The 21,354-nt window shown below is 36.8% G+C and overlaps 1 protein-coding gene across 7 annotated transcripts in view; it reads left to right on the top strand.

Annotated features, from left to right (window-relative positions):
- PPP2R5E (protein phosphatase 2 regulatory subunit B'epsilon) overlaps positions 1–21,354 on the top strand; it is a 184,125-nt gene that overhangs the window by 121,608 nt on the left and 41,163 nt on the right. For all 7 annotated transcript variants that reach the window (XM_017895354.1, XM_017895355.1, XM_017895353.1 and 4 more), the window contains 2 exons: positions 10,442–10,543; positions 16,948–17,040. In XM_017895354.1, coding sequence (XP_017750843.1) covers positions 10,442–10,543; positions 16,948–17,040 — 195 coding nt within the window. The remainder of the gene's footprint in view (positions 1–10,441; positions 10,544–16,947; positions 17,041–21,354) is intronic.

Raw genomic sequence — 21,354 nt, 5'->3', positions numbered from 1 at the left:
GTTGTTTCCAGTTTGCAGCTATTATAAATTCTGCTTGTATTAACTTGATTATTCTAGTTTGGCATTAATGATCACTACATAGAGGGGCCAACTCAAATGTCTTTTCCCTTGAATCTTTCTTTCTTTCTTCCCTCCCTTTCCCCAGTCTCTTCTCTTTTCCTGTCTTTGTGGCACCTCTGTCATCTGATGAACATGGCACAGGTCAAGGAGAGTGGAAACAGAAGACAAAAGTATTTCTTTCACTCAGTTTTCCCCTTTTGTCCCCTTCTAATGAAGTGTTGACATAGTCTTCCAAACCATGCCTGTATTTACATTTGATCTGTATTCAAATTCTATTGTTTCTCTATTCTTGATATCTCATGGACAGATTCCTTTCTTTCATACAGTTGGCAGTGCTCCGATCTTCTAGAAACTCCATGTCTAAGGGGACTCAATTATTTATAGAAGCAATCACCGTATGTTAAATCTAGTTATACCAATTCATCATAACAATTATCAGCTAAATACTCCGACTGCTTCTAACAGGAGTAAGCAGCAATCACAATGAAAACGGTGTTTGTTTTTTGGTCTGTGTAAATCTGTAGTGTATACCCAGTAGAGTAAAAAATAAATACTTGATACAGGAAATATAAATAAAAATGATGTCTTTCTTATGTGTTATGAAAATAGTACATGGCTAAGACTTCTATTACTTTAATATTGTCTTTTGAATACTGGCTATGTTTAAAAATTCTAATTGGGTATCATAAGTTTTAAGCTTTTTTTTTTTTTGATACTCCTTTTCTTCAATTGCCTGTTAAACTTTTGATCATTTTAATATGTTCTTTCTGCCTCATTTCAGCAATCAGGTTTAATAGAATAGTTGTTATATCCTAGAAAGCCCTGCTAATACAGATTTAAGTGTGACATTAAAATGTGTAACAATAATTACTAATTATTCCTAAAGTGTATTTGAATAATTACTAATTATTTCAAAATGTGTAACAATAATTACTAATTATTTCTAAAGTAATTACTCGCTTTAGAAATCTCCTTTTAAATCCTCTTCCAGATTTCTAGATGTTGTAAAACAAACCTCACAGCTGTCACAAGTGCTTGTTTCTTAGTCACATGTAAACAATGCACTCTGTCATTGGTTAAGTGAACGTCTTCACAAAAGTATAGAGCTTTGTCCACAAATGCAGTTTTATGATAAAGATATGAACAGGCTTGCTGGAGTGGCTTGATCACACCTATATGTTACAGTATTTCAGATAGTTCTTATCATGCAACTGAGATCTACACTTGTGATAAACAAGGATATTGAGGAGATTGTTTTGACTCAAGGAATCATATGTAACTCAAATGAACATGTTTGGAATAATAATGTCTGAAAATTATAATTATTGATGATATTACATAGCAAATACAGTTAAATATTTAATATGTTAGGCAATAAAGCTAGACCTGCAGTGGATGGCCTATTCTAGGAAATTGTCAAACTGACTTAAATTTAAATTTCTGCTCCTTAGAATTAGGTGTTAAGGACATGCCTTTTTTTTTTTTTTTTTTTTTTTTAAAGGTAGAATCTAGCTCTGTCGCCAGGCTAAGAGTGCCGTGGCGTGATCTTGGCTCACTGCAACCTCTGCCTCCTGGGTTCAAGCGATTCTCCTGCCTCATTCTCCCAAGTAGCTGAGACTATAGGCACGCGCCTCCACGCCCAGATAATTTTTGTATTTTTAGTAGAGATGGGGTTTCACCATGTTGGCCAGGATGGTCTTGATTTTTGACCTTGTGATCTGTCTGCCTTGGCCTCCCAAAGTGCTGGGATTACAGGCGTGAGCCACCACGCCTGGCCAGGACATGCCTTTATGTTATAATAACAGATTTGAATGGTTTCTTAAATTCAGATAACTTTTAAGTAGCTGGGTTAGTTCATATAGATGGCAAGGTTTAAAAAAAGACTTTATACCTAATCTAAAGTGGAAACTACAATATATTTATTGTGGTAATTAAGATACATAGTTTGGCTTTAGAGACAAATTATTTGATTGAACAAATTACCAGTGAATTAAATTAAATGGTAATTGAAAGCTTACAAATTTTGCCATTTGTTTCCTAATCAAAGCATCGGCCTAAAAGATATTTGTCTGCTCTGATTCTGAGTTCCTCAAGCATAATTACAAATGCTTTGGGATCTTTCTATGTTTATCAATAATTATCTATAATTAATTTAAAGGAGCTGACATTTAAAGATGTCAGATTTGAAAGGTTCTTTATTATTGAGACCATTAACAACTCTTAAATTTGGTGTTACCAAAAGTAACTTGACATTGTATATGTGTTTATTGTTTATTATTTTTATGTTAGAAAATTTGGTTAGAATTTTAGTTCTTATTCTTACGGTTGAATATTTATGTATGTATGTATATAGACATGGGTTTTCTGAAAACATTGTGACAACTCTGGTCTCCAACTCCTAGCCTCAAGTGATCCTCCCGCCTCGGCCTCCCAAAGTGCTGGGTTTACAGGTGCGACCCACTGTGCCTGGCCTTAGGGTTGAATATTTAAAATAAATTCTAGTATGTTTGAAAATAGTCTTAGGTGTTTAACTGTCTGATTTAGAGATTTAAAGTAAGTCTTGCTTATATTCATATTTTGTTTCAGATTTAATTGTGTTTTAAAATGGCGTTCATGGTAAATATTGATGATTTGCCTATTTTCTTTCAAGGTTCAATTTTGCCATATCTACTTAGATTCATCTTTTGTGCTAATGTAAAATATTATGAAAATAATAGGTCCGGGTGCAGGGGCTCATGCCTGTAATCCTAGCACTTTGGGAGGCTGAGATGGGTGGATCACCTGAGGTCAGGAGTTCGAGACCAACCTGGCCAACATAGTGAAACCCCGTCTCTATTAAAAATACAAAAAATTAGCTGGGTGTGGTGGTGGGTCCCTGTAATCCCAGCTACTCGGGAGGCTCAGGCAGGAGAATCACTTGAACTGGGAAGGTGGAGGTTGCGGTGAGCCAAGATTGTGCTATTGCACTCCAGCCTGGACAACAAGAGTGAAATTCCGTCTCAATAATAATAATAATAATAATAATAATAATAATAATAATAATACATGATGGCCTAAGTGTCAACATTGCATTTACTAGCCCCTCCTGGTTGTAAATGATTGAATCATTTTGGTTTCTTTTTAATACATAATGAATTATTGAATGAATGAATGAATGCTTAAACTGGATGAGAAAACTCAGGGATATCATTGAAATTGTTACTTGCATAAGGTCTTAATGTGAATAGTGCTGGGGAAATAATGGCAGCTTTAAATTTGCTGGAATGTTTTCTGTTTAGCATCATTCACATAGTCTTTTTGGTTAGAAAATTTACCTTTTAGGTGTAATCTTAAAATTCATTTTATAGCCATAATAACATTCTCTTTGTTTGTATTTATAGTTGATATGCTTGCAATATTGTGTAATTGTATGAACTTACAGTTTCACAGATGAAAGGGGGAAACATCTTTGAGGTCAGCTAGTTCCTCTGCTTTTATTCAAGAGAGGTGATACTCAATCATCTAGAAAATATATTCTAAATCACAAAGATGATTTAAATTAACTTGTTATACTGTGGTACAAGTGATCCCCGATCACATTACATGCCCAGTGTGCCAGAGCCTCAAATCTTAACAAATATATAACCACAGGAAATTCAAAGTATTCATGAATTTAAAAAAACATTCATTGTATTATCCTTATCTTTTGTGTATTTTTTATTAATATTGGCAGATACTTAATGAGTAGCTCTTAGGTGCTAGCCACACTCTGTTCTATTATAATATTTTCCTTAACAACAACAAAATGCCAGTCAAAATCATAGTGTAAAATTAGTAATTTCTATGGAAATGGTTTGGGAATGGTGAATTTTTTTCTGCAGTAATTTAAAGAACTATTAGAAATACAACAGTTGTATTTTGCTCTTGCAAGTCAAAAGTAGTAAGTTTAGTCAAAACTGATAAAATATGCCTAAATGCTTCTTCCTCTTTTGTTTATGAGGCCATGAACACAGAAACTTTGTAGTCTCTTCTTTCACATTTGGCCAAGAATTTGACTGTTTTGGTTTTTGTTGCAGCACCGTAATTAACAATAGTCAGTAGTAAACTAACGTACTGAAAAATGAGCAGCCGGACCCTCAAAGCAAGCAGTTAGAGGTTCTTAATATTAGTGTTATTTTAGGGTTATCAGATTTAGTAAATAAAAATACACGGCATCTAATTAAATTTGAATTTCAGATAAATAGTGAATAATTTTTTAGTATAAGACTGTCCCAAATATTGCATGGGACAAACTTATACTAAAAAATTATTTGTCATTTATTTGAAAGTCAGATTTCACCAGTGTCCTGAATTCTATTTGGCACCCCTAGTTATTTTCATTGATTGTATATTAGGTGCCAGACATTCCGAGATGAATAAGGAGTCCTTAAGTGCTTCAAAATCCAATTGGGGGAGACAAAAAGAAGAGATGTGAGGAAGAGAACACCGGAAAGGAAACAGTGCGGTAATCAAGATGTTTGCTGCTGGAGGTCTGAACTAGCAGTGGGGATGAAGAGATTGTTACAGTTCTTTGTTAATGCTGAGTCATCCTTTGAGTGGCACTGGCAGGCAAAAAAACTTGGAAGGAGATGATGAGAAAGGAGAGATGAGAAAATGAGAGTAGTAAAAATGTTAAAAAGAAATGGGAGTAGGGAAGATCAGAGGAAAAAGAGAAATAAAAAAGTCAGGTCCATCCACAGTTCAGGGTTGGGTGGAAGTGGTGTATCAGAAGGAACCCTGGGAACTCTCCCTGGGAACTCTCTCTGCGTTTCACGGTAATTTGTTACCTTGAAAAACTTGCAAGCTCTTTGAACCACAATTTCCTTATTTCTAAGATGAAGGGGCTGGATGAGATAGTTTCTAACCTGATCTGATTCTATAAGCTTGTTAGTGGAGGTTTTCTATCTTTGAAGAGGGATTGTCCAGGTTTTGACATCCTTTCCTTCCATCCCTTCAGCCTCGGTTTGTCCTTACAGCCACTTTTTGGAGGCCAGGCCAGTGCCTTCAAGCCTCCTTTTTTTTTTTCTTTCTTTTTTAAATAGAGAGATGGGGGTCTTGCTATATCACTAGAGCTGGTCTTACACACCTGGCCTCAAGTGATCCTCCTGCCTCAGCCTCCCAGACATGAGCCCCTGCTCCCAGCCCTTTCAAGCCTTTAGTTTGATCCTAGCATCCACTGTGTATTTTAATATCTTTGTAATGAAAAGGAATTAGACTACCTCAGAGACGTTTATTTCTTAAACTTTTTTACTTTGCAGTGACACCAGTGTAGTTTAAAATACAATATTTGAAAAATAAATTTATCTAATATACTTTAAAATTTCCTTTTGTTCATTTTTGGTAGTCTGCTTTTGCATGAATAAAATAGGAGGCGCAGGGCTAGAACCTCATGTATTTTAATATAATAGAGACTGTTTGTGACTTTGGAAATACCTGAATGCATTTTAACCTAGCCACATAGGTTTTTCATAAAACGGTTGTGTGGTGGGGAGTGATATTGGTGGTTACTCATGGCTGTGATACCTTTGCATAAGTATGCAACTGCCATTACCTATTTAATAATCCATTTAACCATAGACTATAAATTAAAAGTGACTGCCAGTGATAAAGGAAGATTTAATGTAAGCAAATTTACTATTTAGGACCTTGGTTTTTAACCGTTTTTAGATGTTAGAAGTCTTTTGAAAATCTGATGAAGGCAACTGGCCTTTTCCCAAATTGGACTAATATACAAACTGTTGCAGATAAATCATGAGATTTAGAGACACTCTTCCCCTCTTCCTCCCCCGCACCCCAATGGAAGCCCGTCCATGAATGACCTGATTTTAAATTTATGATTTTGGAGCTCAACTGTACAGTTAAACTGGTTCATTCATGTAATTCTTAAATCATTCATTCATGAGCCAAGCTCTCTGGTATTGTGGGAGGCTGTGATATATATATATTTTTTTCTGATAAACCTTTGGCACTCCTGGAGGCTGTGGTTCTTAACTCTCGCTTGGCAGCAATAGTCTTATATAAACAAGTTCAAGACCCATTTTCATCTTGGAGTGGAAGGTGTAACTCACATAATGTATGTCTTTAACGTATGCTTTTTATAGATTTAGGACTGTGTTTATCATCCATAGTCCTCTTGCTTTAATATAGCTTTTAATTTCTATTTATAGTTAACCATTTCCATTCTTATCCTTATAATCACACAATTTTCAATTGCCTTTCCATTTAAATCTTTATTTATAAACTTTTTTTTGGTGCTCCCATAGAGCCATCATCTTTAATGCTGCACAGTATTCCACTGAGTTGATAAACCTCTCTGATGCTGGACATAAAGGTTATTTCCAGTTTTACATTTTTTGGAGAATGTTGCAAGCGACAGCTTTAAGTAGCTTTTTCACTCTTGTCTTGGGTTAGTTTCTCAGGGCAAATTCTCAAGGATGGGAGTAATGGCTCATTTATAACATTTTTATTAAGTCCCTAGTATATTCCAGGCTGGGTCAGAGGTTTGGCCATTTCCATGACACTTGATATGCTTTGCCATTCTTTCCCATTGTGGTAGACAACTACTTAACCAATCCAGTCAACTCTGAATTGTCCAACCCAGCAGACATGTGCTTCCTCATTCCTCATCTGGTGAATGTTTAGAAGTAAACTAAATAAAGCATGACAGGAAGATAAATCTGAAGAAATGACAGTGTGTAGCTGAATGAGATGTATATACTTCTAGAACTACCTGCCTTTTGGATTATTTACCCAACGTGGCCTTCTTTTGCTGTGTTAACTGAGAGATGAAGTTTTGACCAAGTCAGAAGATGAGAACACAATACAGGGATGAACATCTTTAGAAATAACTTACATTTATTCAAGTCACCTAGAAAATTTTGAAATTTGTTCAAAGCAAAACCACAACACACAACTTTATTAATATATCCAAACTTTTACTTTGTGAATATTTTTTAAATGCTTAGTATATGGTGGGAAGACAAATGTATTATATATTCCTGATTAGTTATTAGTAAGGAGAGACAAATAACCTAAACAGATAGTTGCTGCAGCATGTGGTGGACACTGTAAGAGAGTTTATATGCCCAGGAGTACAAAGGAAGAGAAGTTTCTTTACCCAGATTTTTTACTATAGAGAAGCCCCTTTTTTCCCCCTTTCGTGGTTTACTTTCACGTCTTAGGAGAGGAAAAACACTTGTTAAAGAGTGCAGTACATAATAAATGACTTAGTTGGGATGAAGACTCAGTTTTTGAAATACATGTATAGTTTAATGAAGATTCAAAGTTGAGTAATTAAAGAACCTTTGCCCTGTCAATTACATTATAGCTGGCTGGTTGAAGGGAAGTCATTACCTGAAAAGTAACTTATTTCTTCATAAAAATAATGTCTTAATCACTGGAAGGGACAAAAATAAAATAATAGAACTGTATTTGCTGTCATTAGCCATAGCAAAAGCATATTCTCATATGGTCATTTTTTTCTGTCCTCTAAGCTAACGAATAAGAAAGTTGGTCTGCCTTTTCTTCTAGAGAGAACACTAGGGATCCTGACAGTCTGGGTCCAGTTATAACTCTGCTGGTTACTAATTGTAACCTTAGAGCTTAACAACACCCATGCTTCTATTTCCTCAGTGGTAAATTAGGGATCATAATAGTGTACACTTCATAGGACTGCCAAGTCCAATAGATACTGCTCTGTGCTCTTCTTAGTCAACCTCTGAACAGCATTTGCTGCTCTTGACTTCTTCTTTAAAACGCTATTCTCTCTTAGCTTCTGAGACCCCAAACTCTAGTTCTTTTTATTATCACCTGCTTCTTTTCATTTGCTCTCCTTGGCTCTTCTTCTTCTACCTAATTTCTAAATATTGGATGCCCAAGGACCCTCTCTCTCTCTCTCTCTCTCTCTCTCTCTCTCTCTCTCTTTTTGAGGTGGAGCCTCGTTCTGTCGCCCAGGATGGAGTGTAGTGGCCCAATCTTGGCTCACTGCAAGCTCCGCTTCCTGGGTTTACGCCATTCTCCTGCCTCAGCCTCCTGAGTAGCTGGGACTACAGGCGCCCGCCACCACACCTGGCTAATTTTTTGTATTTTTAGTAGAGACGGGATTTCACCGTGTTAGCCAGGATGGTCTTGAGCTCCTAACCTCGTGATTTGCCCGCCTCGGCTTCTCAAAGTGCTGGGATTACAGGCGTGAGCCACTGCTCCCCGCTGACCATTTCTCTTCTTTTTGTTTACTCCTTTCCAAGGTGATCCCATTGGTCCCGTGGCTTTAAGCATTATCTATATGCTGCTGAGTCTTATATGTCTCTGGTTCTGACCTGCCTAGCTCAGAGGTCCAACTTCATATTTCTAATTGCCTCCTAGATACTGCTCCTTTAATACGTCTCTAACTAGATCCCTAGATCTCTCCGCTAAAAGAAGCCAGCAAAGAAATAAACTTTTCCCTTTTCCAGTAATCCCCATCTTCAGTTTATGGCCTCAGATCTATGTCTTGTCCTTAATTCTTTCTTTCACATCATATATCCAAGCCAGCAGCAAAGCATTACCTTTTTGAATCAATCTATTTCTGTCTGTCTTCCCTACCATCCTTGCCAAGCCAGCGTCATCCCTTGTCACATTCACAGCCTAACTTGTCCTCTTCCTGCCTATTCTATACATAGCCGTTGGAGTGATTTTTTTTTTTTTAGGCAGAAATCAGATCATGCCACTTCTCTGTTTTAAGATCCACTAATGGCCTCCCATTGCACTAAAATAAAATTGAATCTCCTTCCCATAGCTTATACATCTGAGCTCAGTTTCCATAACTAGGAAATGGGGATAACTGTGGCTTTAACTAGAATACAATAAGTTCCATGACGGCATAGATTTTTATCTGCTTTGTTCACTATTGTTTTCCTAGTGCCTAGAACAGTGTGTACACATAATAGGCATTTAATAAGTATTTATTTCATAAATAATTCATTTTTATTATTTATTTCATAAATACTTATTAAATGCCTATTATGTGTATACACTGTTCTAGGCACTAGTAGGAATGTACACATTCAGATTATATGGGTACCCCAAAGCCTTTCTTCTTTCCTCTTTCAGAGCAGCATATTAGATACCTCAGTATTTTCTGCATTACATAGGAAGGCCAACAAAGGCCTCTGATGCAATATCTGCTTTCTTTTTTCCTTCTCACTTTTTACACATGTTCTCCTGTCCCTCCCCGTCTTATTCTTCAGATCTGAGGATATGTCATTAGGAGAAAGATGAGTGGGTGAGTGGGGCAAGAAACAGAAACTGGAAAGGAATCCTGAGAATAGTAGCAAAAACATTTAAAAAATGTTTAAAACATAAACATTTTACTATAGAAATCTTTTAATAGGCCAGGTGTGGTGGCTCACGCCTGTAATCCCAGCACTTTGGGGCTGAAGTGGGTGGGTCACTTGAGGTCAGGAGTTCGAGACTAGCCTGACTAACATGGTGAAACCTTGTCTCTACTTAAAAATACAAAAATTAACCGGGTACGGTGGCGGGCGCCTGTAATCCTAGCTACTCGGGAGGCTGAGGCAGGAGAATCACTTGAACCTGGGAGGCGGGAGGTTGCAGTGAGCCAAGATTGCGTCACTGCACTCCAGTGTCGGTGACAGAGCGAGACTCCATCTCAAAAAAAAAAAAAAAAAAAAGAAAAAAGGAAATGTTGTAACATATACAGAAATAATAGATAGTATAATGAATCCTCATCTCTTTATCACCCAGTTTTGACAGTTACCAACTCATGGCTATATTTTGAACAACCATTGTTTAATTTGGATCTTGCCTATGCTTAAGGAATACCTAGTTTATAGAGGTTTATATCAAAGATATAATTTTGCTCTGGGTATCATTACTATTTTGTAAACCAACTTGTTGAGGACAGATAAGGAATGTTTTTAAGGTTATTAGAAAAGCCTGAAATTTCACGATTATTTCAATCATAAGTTTGCAAATAGTGAATATACCTGATAAGGGAAGCACATGAAGCCCATTAGCAGTTATTTATTTCTTAGTGTCAATTAGGTTAATCAGAAACATGCTTGACCGGTAAGTAACCAAGAGCAGGCTTTGATGGTAGGTATAAAATCATGGCAACCTAGGGTGGAAAGGGTTAAATAAGGACACTGAATAGTGTTCAAGAGAGTAGGATGGTGCTGCGTTGCTACTTTCCAGCTTGCCTGGAGGTGGTCCCCACCTCAGAGCCTGTAGAAAGAGGTCCTTATTCTAGTTTGGTGATGTTCCTTGTGCACTGTTATCTGGGTTCCCCTCAGCTTGGCTCCAAGGACCTTGTGTAAAACTACGCAGAAGGTGCTTCCCATTAACTCTGTTGCTTGTTTATTTTTAGGTATCTTGCAATATATTCAGAACTCTCCCTCCTAGTGACAGCAATGAATTTGATCCAGAAGAAGATGAACCTACCCTTGAGGCATCGTGGCCACACTTACAGGTACTTTGAAATACCATTCGTTCTAAAAGAAAACTCCATTAACTCATTAGCTGATTAGCATGGGAATTCCTTGAAGGCCTTTATCCACCAAGAAATCAAATTAGAGTACATTAATGGAAAGTTAGAGAATGCTTTTTATGTTTCTTACTCTTGATAATTAGGATGCCAAAAGAATAAAATAGTGTCAGTGTGATGCTTTAGTGTCCCCCCACCCCATGTTGCAGGTACAGCCAGCAGTTCTTGTTCCTCTGTTAGAGCTTCTTTATGATCCTGCCCTCTAGAGCCTCAAACAAAGCACAGAATTATTTTCACATTACTATTAGTTGGATGTGATTAGCTCACAGAATATATATCTCATTTTTAGCAGTATGTACCCTGGGAACTTTGTATGCCTGTCTTCACGTTAACTACAAATGTGTTTCTTTAGTTAGAAGGACAAAACCAAACTAATAGCTATTTCGTTCACAGTATTGTAAGGAAGAGTAACAGCTGAGAGAAAGCTTGGGTGAAGGCCAATTCTGTTCTCTTGCACTGAGAAGGCCATGTTTTCCAATCATACTCATGTGCCAGGATGGATCAGGGGCATCACTGCATCTCTGTTTCCAGCACTAGAGCCGTCTGTATTGTATTAACTTATATAATACATACTGGTAATTTTCCAGCTCCTTCCTCCCTTGTGGTGCCTTCTCTCAAGGCCAAAATTTCTCAAAAGAATAGAGCAAGGAAATTTGTACATGTTGAACCCCAAAGTCACCCTTCCATTGAGTCAGAATATCCTCAGGTTGCTTGACAAATAGCAAAGGGGAAGGGGTGGAAGAAAATGAATAATACCTTGTACATCTTCACCCCTAGGCAGAAGCTGCTGCATTTTCATAGAAATGTATTCATGGTTCAAGTTGACTTTTTGAAGAGCAAACAAATTGTGCAGCAGAGAGAGAAAGCCTAGAGATATTCTAAGAGTTTTTTCCCCCTACTTCAGAATTTCTGACGTAAATTTGCAAGTCTGTCTGTCCTGCTTTGACAACTCAAAGTTTCTGCAGGTACACACGTGTGCTATTTCCCTTTGTTACGTAGAAAACTTTTGGGGGCTCTGTTTTCTCAGCTCTTACTCAGGCATGTTATGCATATGTATTCCTACCTCCATTGGTAAGATTGGGTAAATTTGTTAAAACACTGTAGTTGATTTCCTATCTTAGATGTTTAATTTTTTTTTAAGGTCCCAGACATACTATCTGCAATCTAAGAAACTTGTAAAACTATTTGTGCTTTTCATAGGTATATCCCAGATTGTGACACAATCCAAAAAAGAATTACTTTTTTGAATGGGTGAATTGTTATGTCTTATTCTTAATGTTTGGTGCCAGTTCATTGAATTACAGTTTAGTCTGGAAGAAACTTAACAACAACAAAAAGATGGTCTCCTCAGTTGTCTCACATCTTATGGTGGAAAAGACATGGAAAGAGATGTCTACAAAGCCTTGGTGTATTGTCTTCTCTGTATTCCAGAGAAGACCCTGTGGACCACTCTTGCCATTTGCAAGAGCTTTTTGACTATTCTAAATCATGATAACCATAGACATAAATTTCCCCTAAAGTACAATAAAGTTTTACTCAATATTACAGTTAATCCTTCCCATACTTAATGACTCTATAAAATACAGGACCAAATCAATTTCTGAAACTTGTAAGTTCTACCACAAAAAAACCACTCTAGCTTACACTGTCATTACTGCAGGAATATTAACCATTAGTTTATCTGAAACCCTAAAACCAAAGAGACAATGAAGAATGGTAATGAGACTGGTGCCCTTTTGGATCTAAAGGCAGAAATGGTATTATAAATGGGCTGGTTTCATCTGTGTTGACATCCTGTTCAAGGTTATTATCCTTTGGTCCTTTCTTTAGCTCACGGGGAAATATGACCCACTAATGCTGGATCAGGTGAAGGAAACTTTTAAAATTTGTAAATCAACCTTCATTCATAGTAAAGGTTAGGTAACTAGGCACATTGTTGCCTTCACCATCTGTTGCTTTTGGAACAAGGCTCCTGACTTGGTCTCAAGAGTCCTGCGTTTCCTTTGTATATTCCTATAGCACAAAGTAGTCACCTTCCCATTTTCAGCGTTAGGTGGTTTTAGCACTAATGAGGGCACTCATTGAATGTATAAGAAATCTCTTTTTCTTTTCATGATAGGTCATTCATGTCATAGTCACCTATCATGAAGTTTAACATTTTACTTTTTAGTTGATCCAACTTATTTTCTGACCAAAACACAGCATAGTTTTAGACCTTTTCACTTTTTATTAACTTCGTAATTAGCAGTACGCTTCCTTTTCTGGGACACATTTTGCAAGGAAAAAAGTATAAATACCTGACAGGAGGTCAAAACAACAAAATGACATTGAGATGTGGCTGTTGAATGGTTGGCTGTGCTCATTGCCCAGCTAATTGACTGCTCCTGCATACCTTTTTGATTTAAATCTGTGGCCTATACAAATTACCGATTGGCCGGATGTAGTGGCCCGTGCCTGTAATCCTAACACTTTGGGAGGCCAAGGTGGGCAGATCACTTGAGGCCAGGAGTTTGAGAGCAGCCTGGCCAACATACGAAACCCCGTCTGTATGAAAAATACAAAAATTAGACAGGCATGGCAGCACACGCCTCTAATCCCAGCTACTTGGGAGGCTGAGGCACGAGAATTGCTTGAACCTGGGAGGCGGAGGCTGCAGCGAGCCAAGATTGCACCACTGCACTCCAGCCTGGGCAACAGAGCGAGACCATGTCACCAAAAAGAAAAAAAAAAAAAGTAAAAAAATTACTGATTATAACAAATTGTGGATCTTTTGGGATCTTTAAAAATAGACAAAAGAATAATTTTTAGTTCAAATATGTCAAAGGAGTCTACTCTGTGTATGTGATTCAACCTTTCAATTATCTGAATTAGTATCTTGTTCATGTATTTTCTGAAATTAGTTGTGTCTTCAGTAGAATACAATTTTATAGGAGTTTCATTTACAATTAAGGGTTTGTTTTTAATGTTTTCCACTTGAGACTGACAAACAGGAATGCTAGCCTTTTACTAAAGTTCCTTGGAGAATTCACTTATGTAACCTTGAAAAGTAATTTGTCCTCCCCAGCCCCCAGTCTTTCTCTTTAGAAACTTAAGGGAGATTTTTGATTTTGACGTAAAATCTTTCTTTGAAGTGCAGAGAACACTTATGCTTATTAATAAATATGTCTGAAGTGTTTCCACCAAACCATTTTAGACCATAACTGCTTTCAAGAGAACAGAGATGAGAGAGCACTTTGCCAGTCTTGCTGGAAAGCCTTGCCAGTCCACAGGTCAGCTTAGAAGATGAGAATCTCCCCTTTGTGACAACCAAAAGAGGGCTAAAACCCACTTGATGGGGTCATTTGAATAAGGCTGACATTCTATGTGTAAAACTGAGAGTTGACAGATGAGCGTATTGGAAAAGGAACAATTCTCTGAGGTCTTAGGACTTGGGCATTATTTTGACTAGCAAAATAACGTGTGAAACTTGGCAACGTCTGGATCATTAGGAAAGAAATTTTTCTGAATTCAGAGAGTTCCAAGGAGAAAAACAGTTTTTATAAGGAAGTAAAATGCTAATGTGAATCCCTTATTTAAGTCTTAAGTTAGAGTCTGACGTGACAAGAAACGTTTAAATCAGTGGTGTCTGGACCTTTAGAGTGGTTCTGAGACCTGATTTTCAGTGTCCCGCAAGGTCAAAACTACCTTTATAACAGTGCTGTATATATGATATGTCCTTTCGCTGTGTTGACGTTTGTACTATTCATTGCAAAAGTGATGGTGGTTAAAATTGCTGCTACCTTAACGAGAATCAAGGTTACTTGTGTCAAACTGGTCGAGTATTCTTCACTGCCATGTACTTGTAATTAAAAGTGTAAAAAAGCCGATTTCACTTGAGAACATCTTTGAAGAAACAGCGAAAATTAATAATTTTTAAAAATTTTGACGCTCAAGCACACATTTAAAAATATTCTATATGACACAATGGGAAGTATGCATAGTAACATCTGCTGCATACTGAAATATAATGGTTATCTTATGGAAAAGCATTTGTGTAATTGTTTTTGAGCTGTAACCTAAACTAGCCTTTTTTTCTTTTCTCCTCATGAAACATCATTTTTACTTGAAGGAATGACTAACAGACTATGATTATTCAGACTTGGGTATCTGACAGATATTTCTCTGAAACAAACAAGGAAACCATTTGGCAATATTTGTTACCACTGGCACAATTAGAGTATTAACGCAGAATTTAGAATTAGAATTTTAGAAAACTTATATCTGTCTTGCATCTGTCACCTTGAGCTTGCAGCTTCCAAAAGCTTAAAGACTTTTTTAAAATAAAATTGAGATAATAAAGAATGTGATATTTTTAGATACTGTATAATAAAATGTGTCAACATTTGAAAGAGCTGCATAGCTCAGTGAACCAATATTTTCCAGTTGGCAAATGATGTTAGGAAACCATGCATGGATTAAGATCCATTCAAAGTGTGAGACAGATGATTGGATTTTAGTGTAACAAAGTATGAAAAGTTCATTGATATCATTTCAGATTATATGTTGCAACTAATCTTTAAGAAATGACCATTTGTTGAATTTAGTGTAGCATCAAAGAAGAATATCCACAATTATGTGGGAGAAAAAGAAACTAGTAAAATATGCTCCCCTTTTTTAACTACTGGATCTCCATCAGGCTCGATTTTCTTTATATGCTTAAACCAAAATGACATATCACAACAGATTGTATATAGAAGCAGGTGAAAATCTGTCTTACATTAAGCCACATATTAAAGAGATTTATAAAACTATAAAACAATGACTTTCTTCTCAATTCTTTTGGAAAGTAAAGGTTTTTTTTTTCTTTTTTTTTCAGGAACATAATTATGTTAACATATAATACACCTTGTTTTAAGTGAAACAGTAAAATTTAAAACTTTTTTCACTTTTATTTCTAATTTGATATATATATCATATATATGATATATATCTCATATAAACAAAAGCTTTGGGATCCTCGTTAATTTTAAGTGTAAAGGAGTGAGACCAAAAGTTAGCAAATGTTATTTTAGGAATAGTGATGATGATACATGTTAGTCATTGTGCAGAGGGCTTTATATGTGTATTACATTTAAACTTAGAGACTATCCATCTGCATTATAACAGTTAAGAGACAAAGTTTCAGAGAAATTAATTTGCTCAGGGTCACACAGTTAGTAAGGGAAAGAGGCGTTCAGGATTATATATGTATATATATATATTTTAAAAGTTCTTAAAAGTCCTGGATTATATACATACATATTTTAAAGAAACAGTATTGTTCTCTTGCCCAGGCTTGACTGAAACTCCTGGGCTGAACCAGTCCTGCCTCCTCAGCCTTCTGAGTAGCAGAGACTACAGGCGCAGGGAGTTGCACCAGTTAAAGGTTCTGGTTTTGATATACTGTTGCATACCTCATCAGGATCTAATGTAGCCTTTAACATAGACTTATTATGCAAAGAGAATAGGCAGTGATTCCCCACTGTTTATCAATTATTTGAGGCTGACTTTTTGCAGATGGCTATATTATGCCACACCATCTTATGGGGTGAGTAGAAATTGCCATAAACTTTCTGAAAAGAAATTTGTCAGTGAGTATGAAAAATTCTGAATGTTTGGATATCTTGTGATCTAGCAATTCCACATTTAGAAACATTTCCTCATGACATAATTGAACAAGTACACGCTGACGTATGTTATGTGATGCACGTTGACGCGGAATGATGGAGAAATAATTGAGAAACTACTTAAATGTCTAAGCCTGGGAGATTGGTTAAATTAATTATGAATAATGGAATTATTCATTATAAATTATAATGGACTACTTACAGCTACTAAGAAGGATAGTTTAGATATTATTGATGTAAATTGTTCATAATACATTGTTTAAATGGTAAAAGTAGTCTGTAAAACTGTGAAAGTATATTTATATGGTATGTTACATGAAGTATATACATAATATATTGTATAAATGGTACAAGTAGTTTGCAAAACTGTAAGAATATATTTATATACATTAGTATGTTGTAGAAGGAGATACATACATTGAAATGTTAACAGTGGTTGTCTCTGAATGGTAAGATTATGGGAAATTTTTCTTTGGTTGGTTGTATTTTCTAATTTTAAGTTTTAAAAGTTGAAAGCATAACAGCAACTGTGTGAGCCACAAGACAGGCTGGCGTGGTTTGTTGATTGATTTTAAAATCAGTTTTCTAAGCCCTGTCACTTTTAGTGTTATAGGCTTTTGGTGGTTTGTAGTACTATTCCCAGTGAATCATAATTTGAAATTAACTATAATCTGTTTGTTGCAGCTTGTATATGAATTTTTCATACGATTTTTGGAAAGCCAAGAATTCCAACCCAGCATTGCCAAAAAATATATAGATCAGAAATTTGTATTACAGGTAAGCAAATTATTGTGGATGTGTGTATTTGTCTTACAGTTAACACTTTATCTCATTTTCTATTCATGTCTGTTAAAAAAAATTTGCAATGACAGTTATGTGAACCACAAAAATATATATAAACAGAAGTTAATTTCCATTACTGCCTATTAAAAGTAATAGGTACATTTAAGTTTATTTGTGGTAGAAATCAATTACATTTCAAATAGACAGGAATGCTAATGCCTAAATCCCTACAGTTTTCTCTTAAAATTTAATTATAAAGGAATTTCATTTATATAACCTTGGTTTGTGTGAATTTTTATATAGCTTAAAATTTTATATTTGCATAAGGATTCTTAAAGAACTGTGGTGTAGATCTGTTAAAACTGAGTAGGCAAGCTCAGACTTTAAAGCATGAGTAACCTGTAATAAATAATCAAAGTCAGGGTACTGATGATATTTCACTGCTAGAAAATAGTACAGCTTAACATTCTAAAATTTCCCTAAAGGGATTAACTCTCATTCCTCCATTTGGAACATCTCTGGGAACACTTTTTCCTGACTCCTCATTGTACATGTTATAACCGTGGATTTTCCTTTTTACCTGGGACTTGGGTGCTTTCATGGCACTGAAGTTTTAGATAACACTTCCTTGCTCCTGTTGTTGATATATTCATCTCTAAAAATGCATGCTTGAGCCAAACTGGTGTAGCTCTTTTCTGAGTGGCATATGGGGCATCTAATGTAGGAAAGAATAAATGTTTATCTCCTAGTAAGACAGTAAGAAGAATTTCAACTTTAAAACATTAATTTGATCTAGCCTGGGCAACAGAGCAAGACCCTGTCTCTAAAAATAAAAAGTAAAACATTATTTGGCAGGAAATTGATCTCCTGTGCCTTACTGGGAGGGGGCTGATAACCTTTGTGATCTCATTTCCCTCCTTAATTAAATTAATACATTTGGAATTTAGGATATGTAGGTTGAACCATACCCAATTTTTTGACTGTTTTTAACACTCAAAACAGCAGTTTCATAGGGTTCAATCCAACAGGGGCAGGCAAGCTTCCAGAGAGCTGAGGGGCGTGGAGGCCTCTCCACATCCTAAGAAAGGGTGAGTGGAATGAAACCCAAAGTTCAAGTGTCAGCTCAGAGCTGAAAGGCGCTTTGGTGCCTTGCCTGTGGGGCTCATTAGTACCTGTACACCCTATTCCCCTAGGTATATGGGACTGATCCTTGATCTTTACTTCACATTTAGAGTACTTTGGTACCGCACTGTTGAGTCCTGGCTCACACTTTAACATGAGAGGGTTTGGAAAAGTGAAGTCTGAACTAGAAATGGAGAGGTAGATAAATAGATGGATATGTGGATCATGGGGTAAATAGGGAAATTGGTATGGATTGCTATGCTAAGGAAGCATAATTTATTTCAAAAAAATGTAAGTAATACATAGTAGATCTACATTTTGTATTGGAAAGCCTTGCATGTATATAGTGCTGTCTAATTGTCAGAACACCTTTGCCTGCATTATTTGATTTGTACAACAATCTTGTAAAGTAGACATGGCTAAATTTTTATGCCCTCCCTTGCCCCCTGCCCCATTTTATAGATGCATAAACTGAGGTGTAGAAAGAGTATCAAGTTTGCTTAAGCACATTTCGTATTCTGGTTTTCTGTCCATTGTGCCATGATGCCTCCTTGTGATTCCCTCACTGTAACTTGGAGTGACTTCGAGGGAGAAGTAGCCTTCACATCTGAACACTAATGAAATAATAGGGCCTATTTTTTGTGAATTAATGTGCCTGAGAATATCAGATAGTAATTCTCTATTAGAGCCTGTATTTAGTTGACATGGAATCAGTAAATCCTATGGTCTTGCTATGAAGCCAGTGCTTTTCTCACACAAAAAACATCCAGGGCTCAGCCCAGTGTGCTGTCCATGGTGGACGGTACTGAAGATAATGAAACTTATAATACGAAAACATCAGAGAAACCCGGATTTGGAAAGGACGTTTTTTGGGTTATGTATTCTCGTTCTTTAGTGAATTAGTCTCCTTTGAGACCCTTTTTCAGTGAAGAAAAGCCATATACACAGGCAGCTTGTTCCATTTTTGTTAGGAAGTTCTTTTTTATGTTGAACCTGTCTATGCCTTGTACCCTTTGTCCTTTTTCTCCCCAGAATAATATCTTAGTATGTCTCTAGCCCAGACATAACCTTTCAGGTCTTAGAACACAGCTTTTGTGTTCACCCTTTGACTCTTTTTCTCTGCATCAGTGGTTGCAATTCAAATGCTCATAGCCTCACTCATAGTAAGTCTGAAAGCCAGGGGTCAGACAATAGGATGTAGACTGGTTCCTATTAAATGGGGCTTTGGCTACCCGTCTTCATTCAGTTATCCCCAGATTTTTCTCCTTGCCAACCCCCAAGATAAATAGAAATCCAGATTCTTCTGTTAAGTTTTCTGGTATTACTAAAATCCTGTGCAGAATGAACTAGCCCATTTGCCTTCTGGATCTAGCCTACTAGCTGTCAGTATGCACTTTCTCCTCCAGACCAAGTTCTTGGTTCTGTCAACCTTTTCTCACTGGTTAGTTTTGAAGCCTTCAGTATCTTGGATGTGTCCATTTGTCCCCTAATATGACATCTATATCCGAACAGAATGCCCTGAGCCTGGTCAGCCCAGTGTGGCTTCAAGTTGGCCTTTTCATTCCCTTGTCATGACTCTAGGTTTCTTAAAGGAAAAGTCTCATGAGCATTTCTTGCTGTAGCATGACATTGCCAACTTATGTTAAGCTTCTGGCTATGGCTGGCTTCTAATTGAGCTTTCTGCATATTGCTGCATGTTTCTCTTCTTTTCTCGTTTTTAAACAAACAGGGTCTTGCTCTGTTGCCCAGGTTGGGCTCAAGTGATCCACCTCAGTCTTCCAAGTAGCTGAAACTACAGGTGTGCACCACCATGCCTGGCTTACTTATTGTTGGTTGTTACACAGTTTGCTTTTTTATCTAAGTGTAGTACTTGGCATATGTTCCTGTGGAATCATTTATCCCTTATTCATCTCTACCGTATTTACTGTGTCTTCCATCTTTATGACATCTGTGACCTAAATATGCTATTGGCCTCATCTAAGTCATTGATTAAAGTTGTTTACGATAAAACACTACCTATTGGGTACAGTGTACACTATTGCTTATGGGTACACTAAAAGCCCAGACTTCACTGGCATGCATCTATTAGTCCATTTTGTGTTGCTGTAAAGAAATTCTTGTGACTGGGTAATTTATGATGAAAAGAGGTTTATTTGGTTCATGGTTCTGCAGACTGTACAAGAAGCATGGCACTAGCATCTGCTTCTGGCGAGAGCCTCAGGAAGCTCATAATCATGGTGGAAGGCAAAGGGGGAGCATGTGTGTCACATGTTGAGAGAGAACCAAGACAGAGCGGGTGGAGGTGCCAGGCCTTTTCTTTTCTTTTCTTTTCTTTTCTTTTCTTTTTAACAACTAGATCTCACAGTAACTAATAGATTGAGAACTCATTCATTACTTCAAGGACAGCACCAAGCCATTCATGAGGGACCCACCTCCATGATCCAGATACCTGTCACTAGGCCCCACCTCCAACATTGGGGATCACATTTCAACACGAGATTTGGAGGGAACAAAACCCAAACTAATATCAATGCAATATATCCATGTAACACAACTGCACTTGTACTCCCAACACTATAAAATAAAATAATTAAAAAAAAGAAAAGTTGTTAAACTAGCCAGGGCTGAGATAGGAGCCTATATTATTTTAGAAATTCCCAATATTACACAACTTCATAATCAGTAATTTTTGAGTTTTATCCTTGATCCAGAAATTTACTAGTACATTATCCTTCCTGCATTTCTTAATTTTGATTGTAAGAAGAACATAGAGACTATTAGATGCTGTGGTAAAAGCCAGGACTCTGTGTTTACAGCATTACTCTCATCTATAGGCCTTGTAACTGTATCATAAAAAGGAATGCCATTCATCTGCCATGTGGTATTAGTGAACGTCTAGAGCTAGTGCTGTTTACTGATGATCCTGCCCTAACTGCTTGCAAACCATGGGTTTGTTCATCTGTCCTAAAATTTTGCCAGAGACAGGAAATAAGTGTCAGTAGTGAAGTTCATTTATATACTTTACATTTTCAGCCCCTTCCTCATTTTTCCAATTGTTGCCTTCTTTACTTTCCATCTGCTGGATCTGTTATAAATTTGACCTTCACACCAGGGCTCACCCCAGTTCCTGAATGAATCGTGAAAGTGGCAAGCAGGGCTTTTGGCAGAATCAGCACCACCACCGAG

The sequence above is a fragment of the Rhinopithecus bieti genome, unplaced genomic scaffold (assembly GCF_001698545.2).
Source record: "Rhinopithecus bieti isolate Rb0 unplaced genomic scaffold, ASM169854v2 scaffold_26226, whole genome shotgun sequence".
Taxonomy (NCBI): Eukaryota; Metazoa; Chordata; class Mammalia; order Primates; family Cercopithecidae; genus Rhinopithecus; species Rhinopithecus bieti.
Note: the sequence above shows the minus strand (reverse complement) of the source record. Positions and strands in the feature narration are given on the sequence as shown.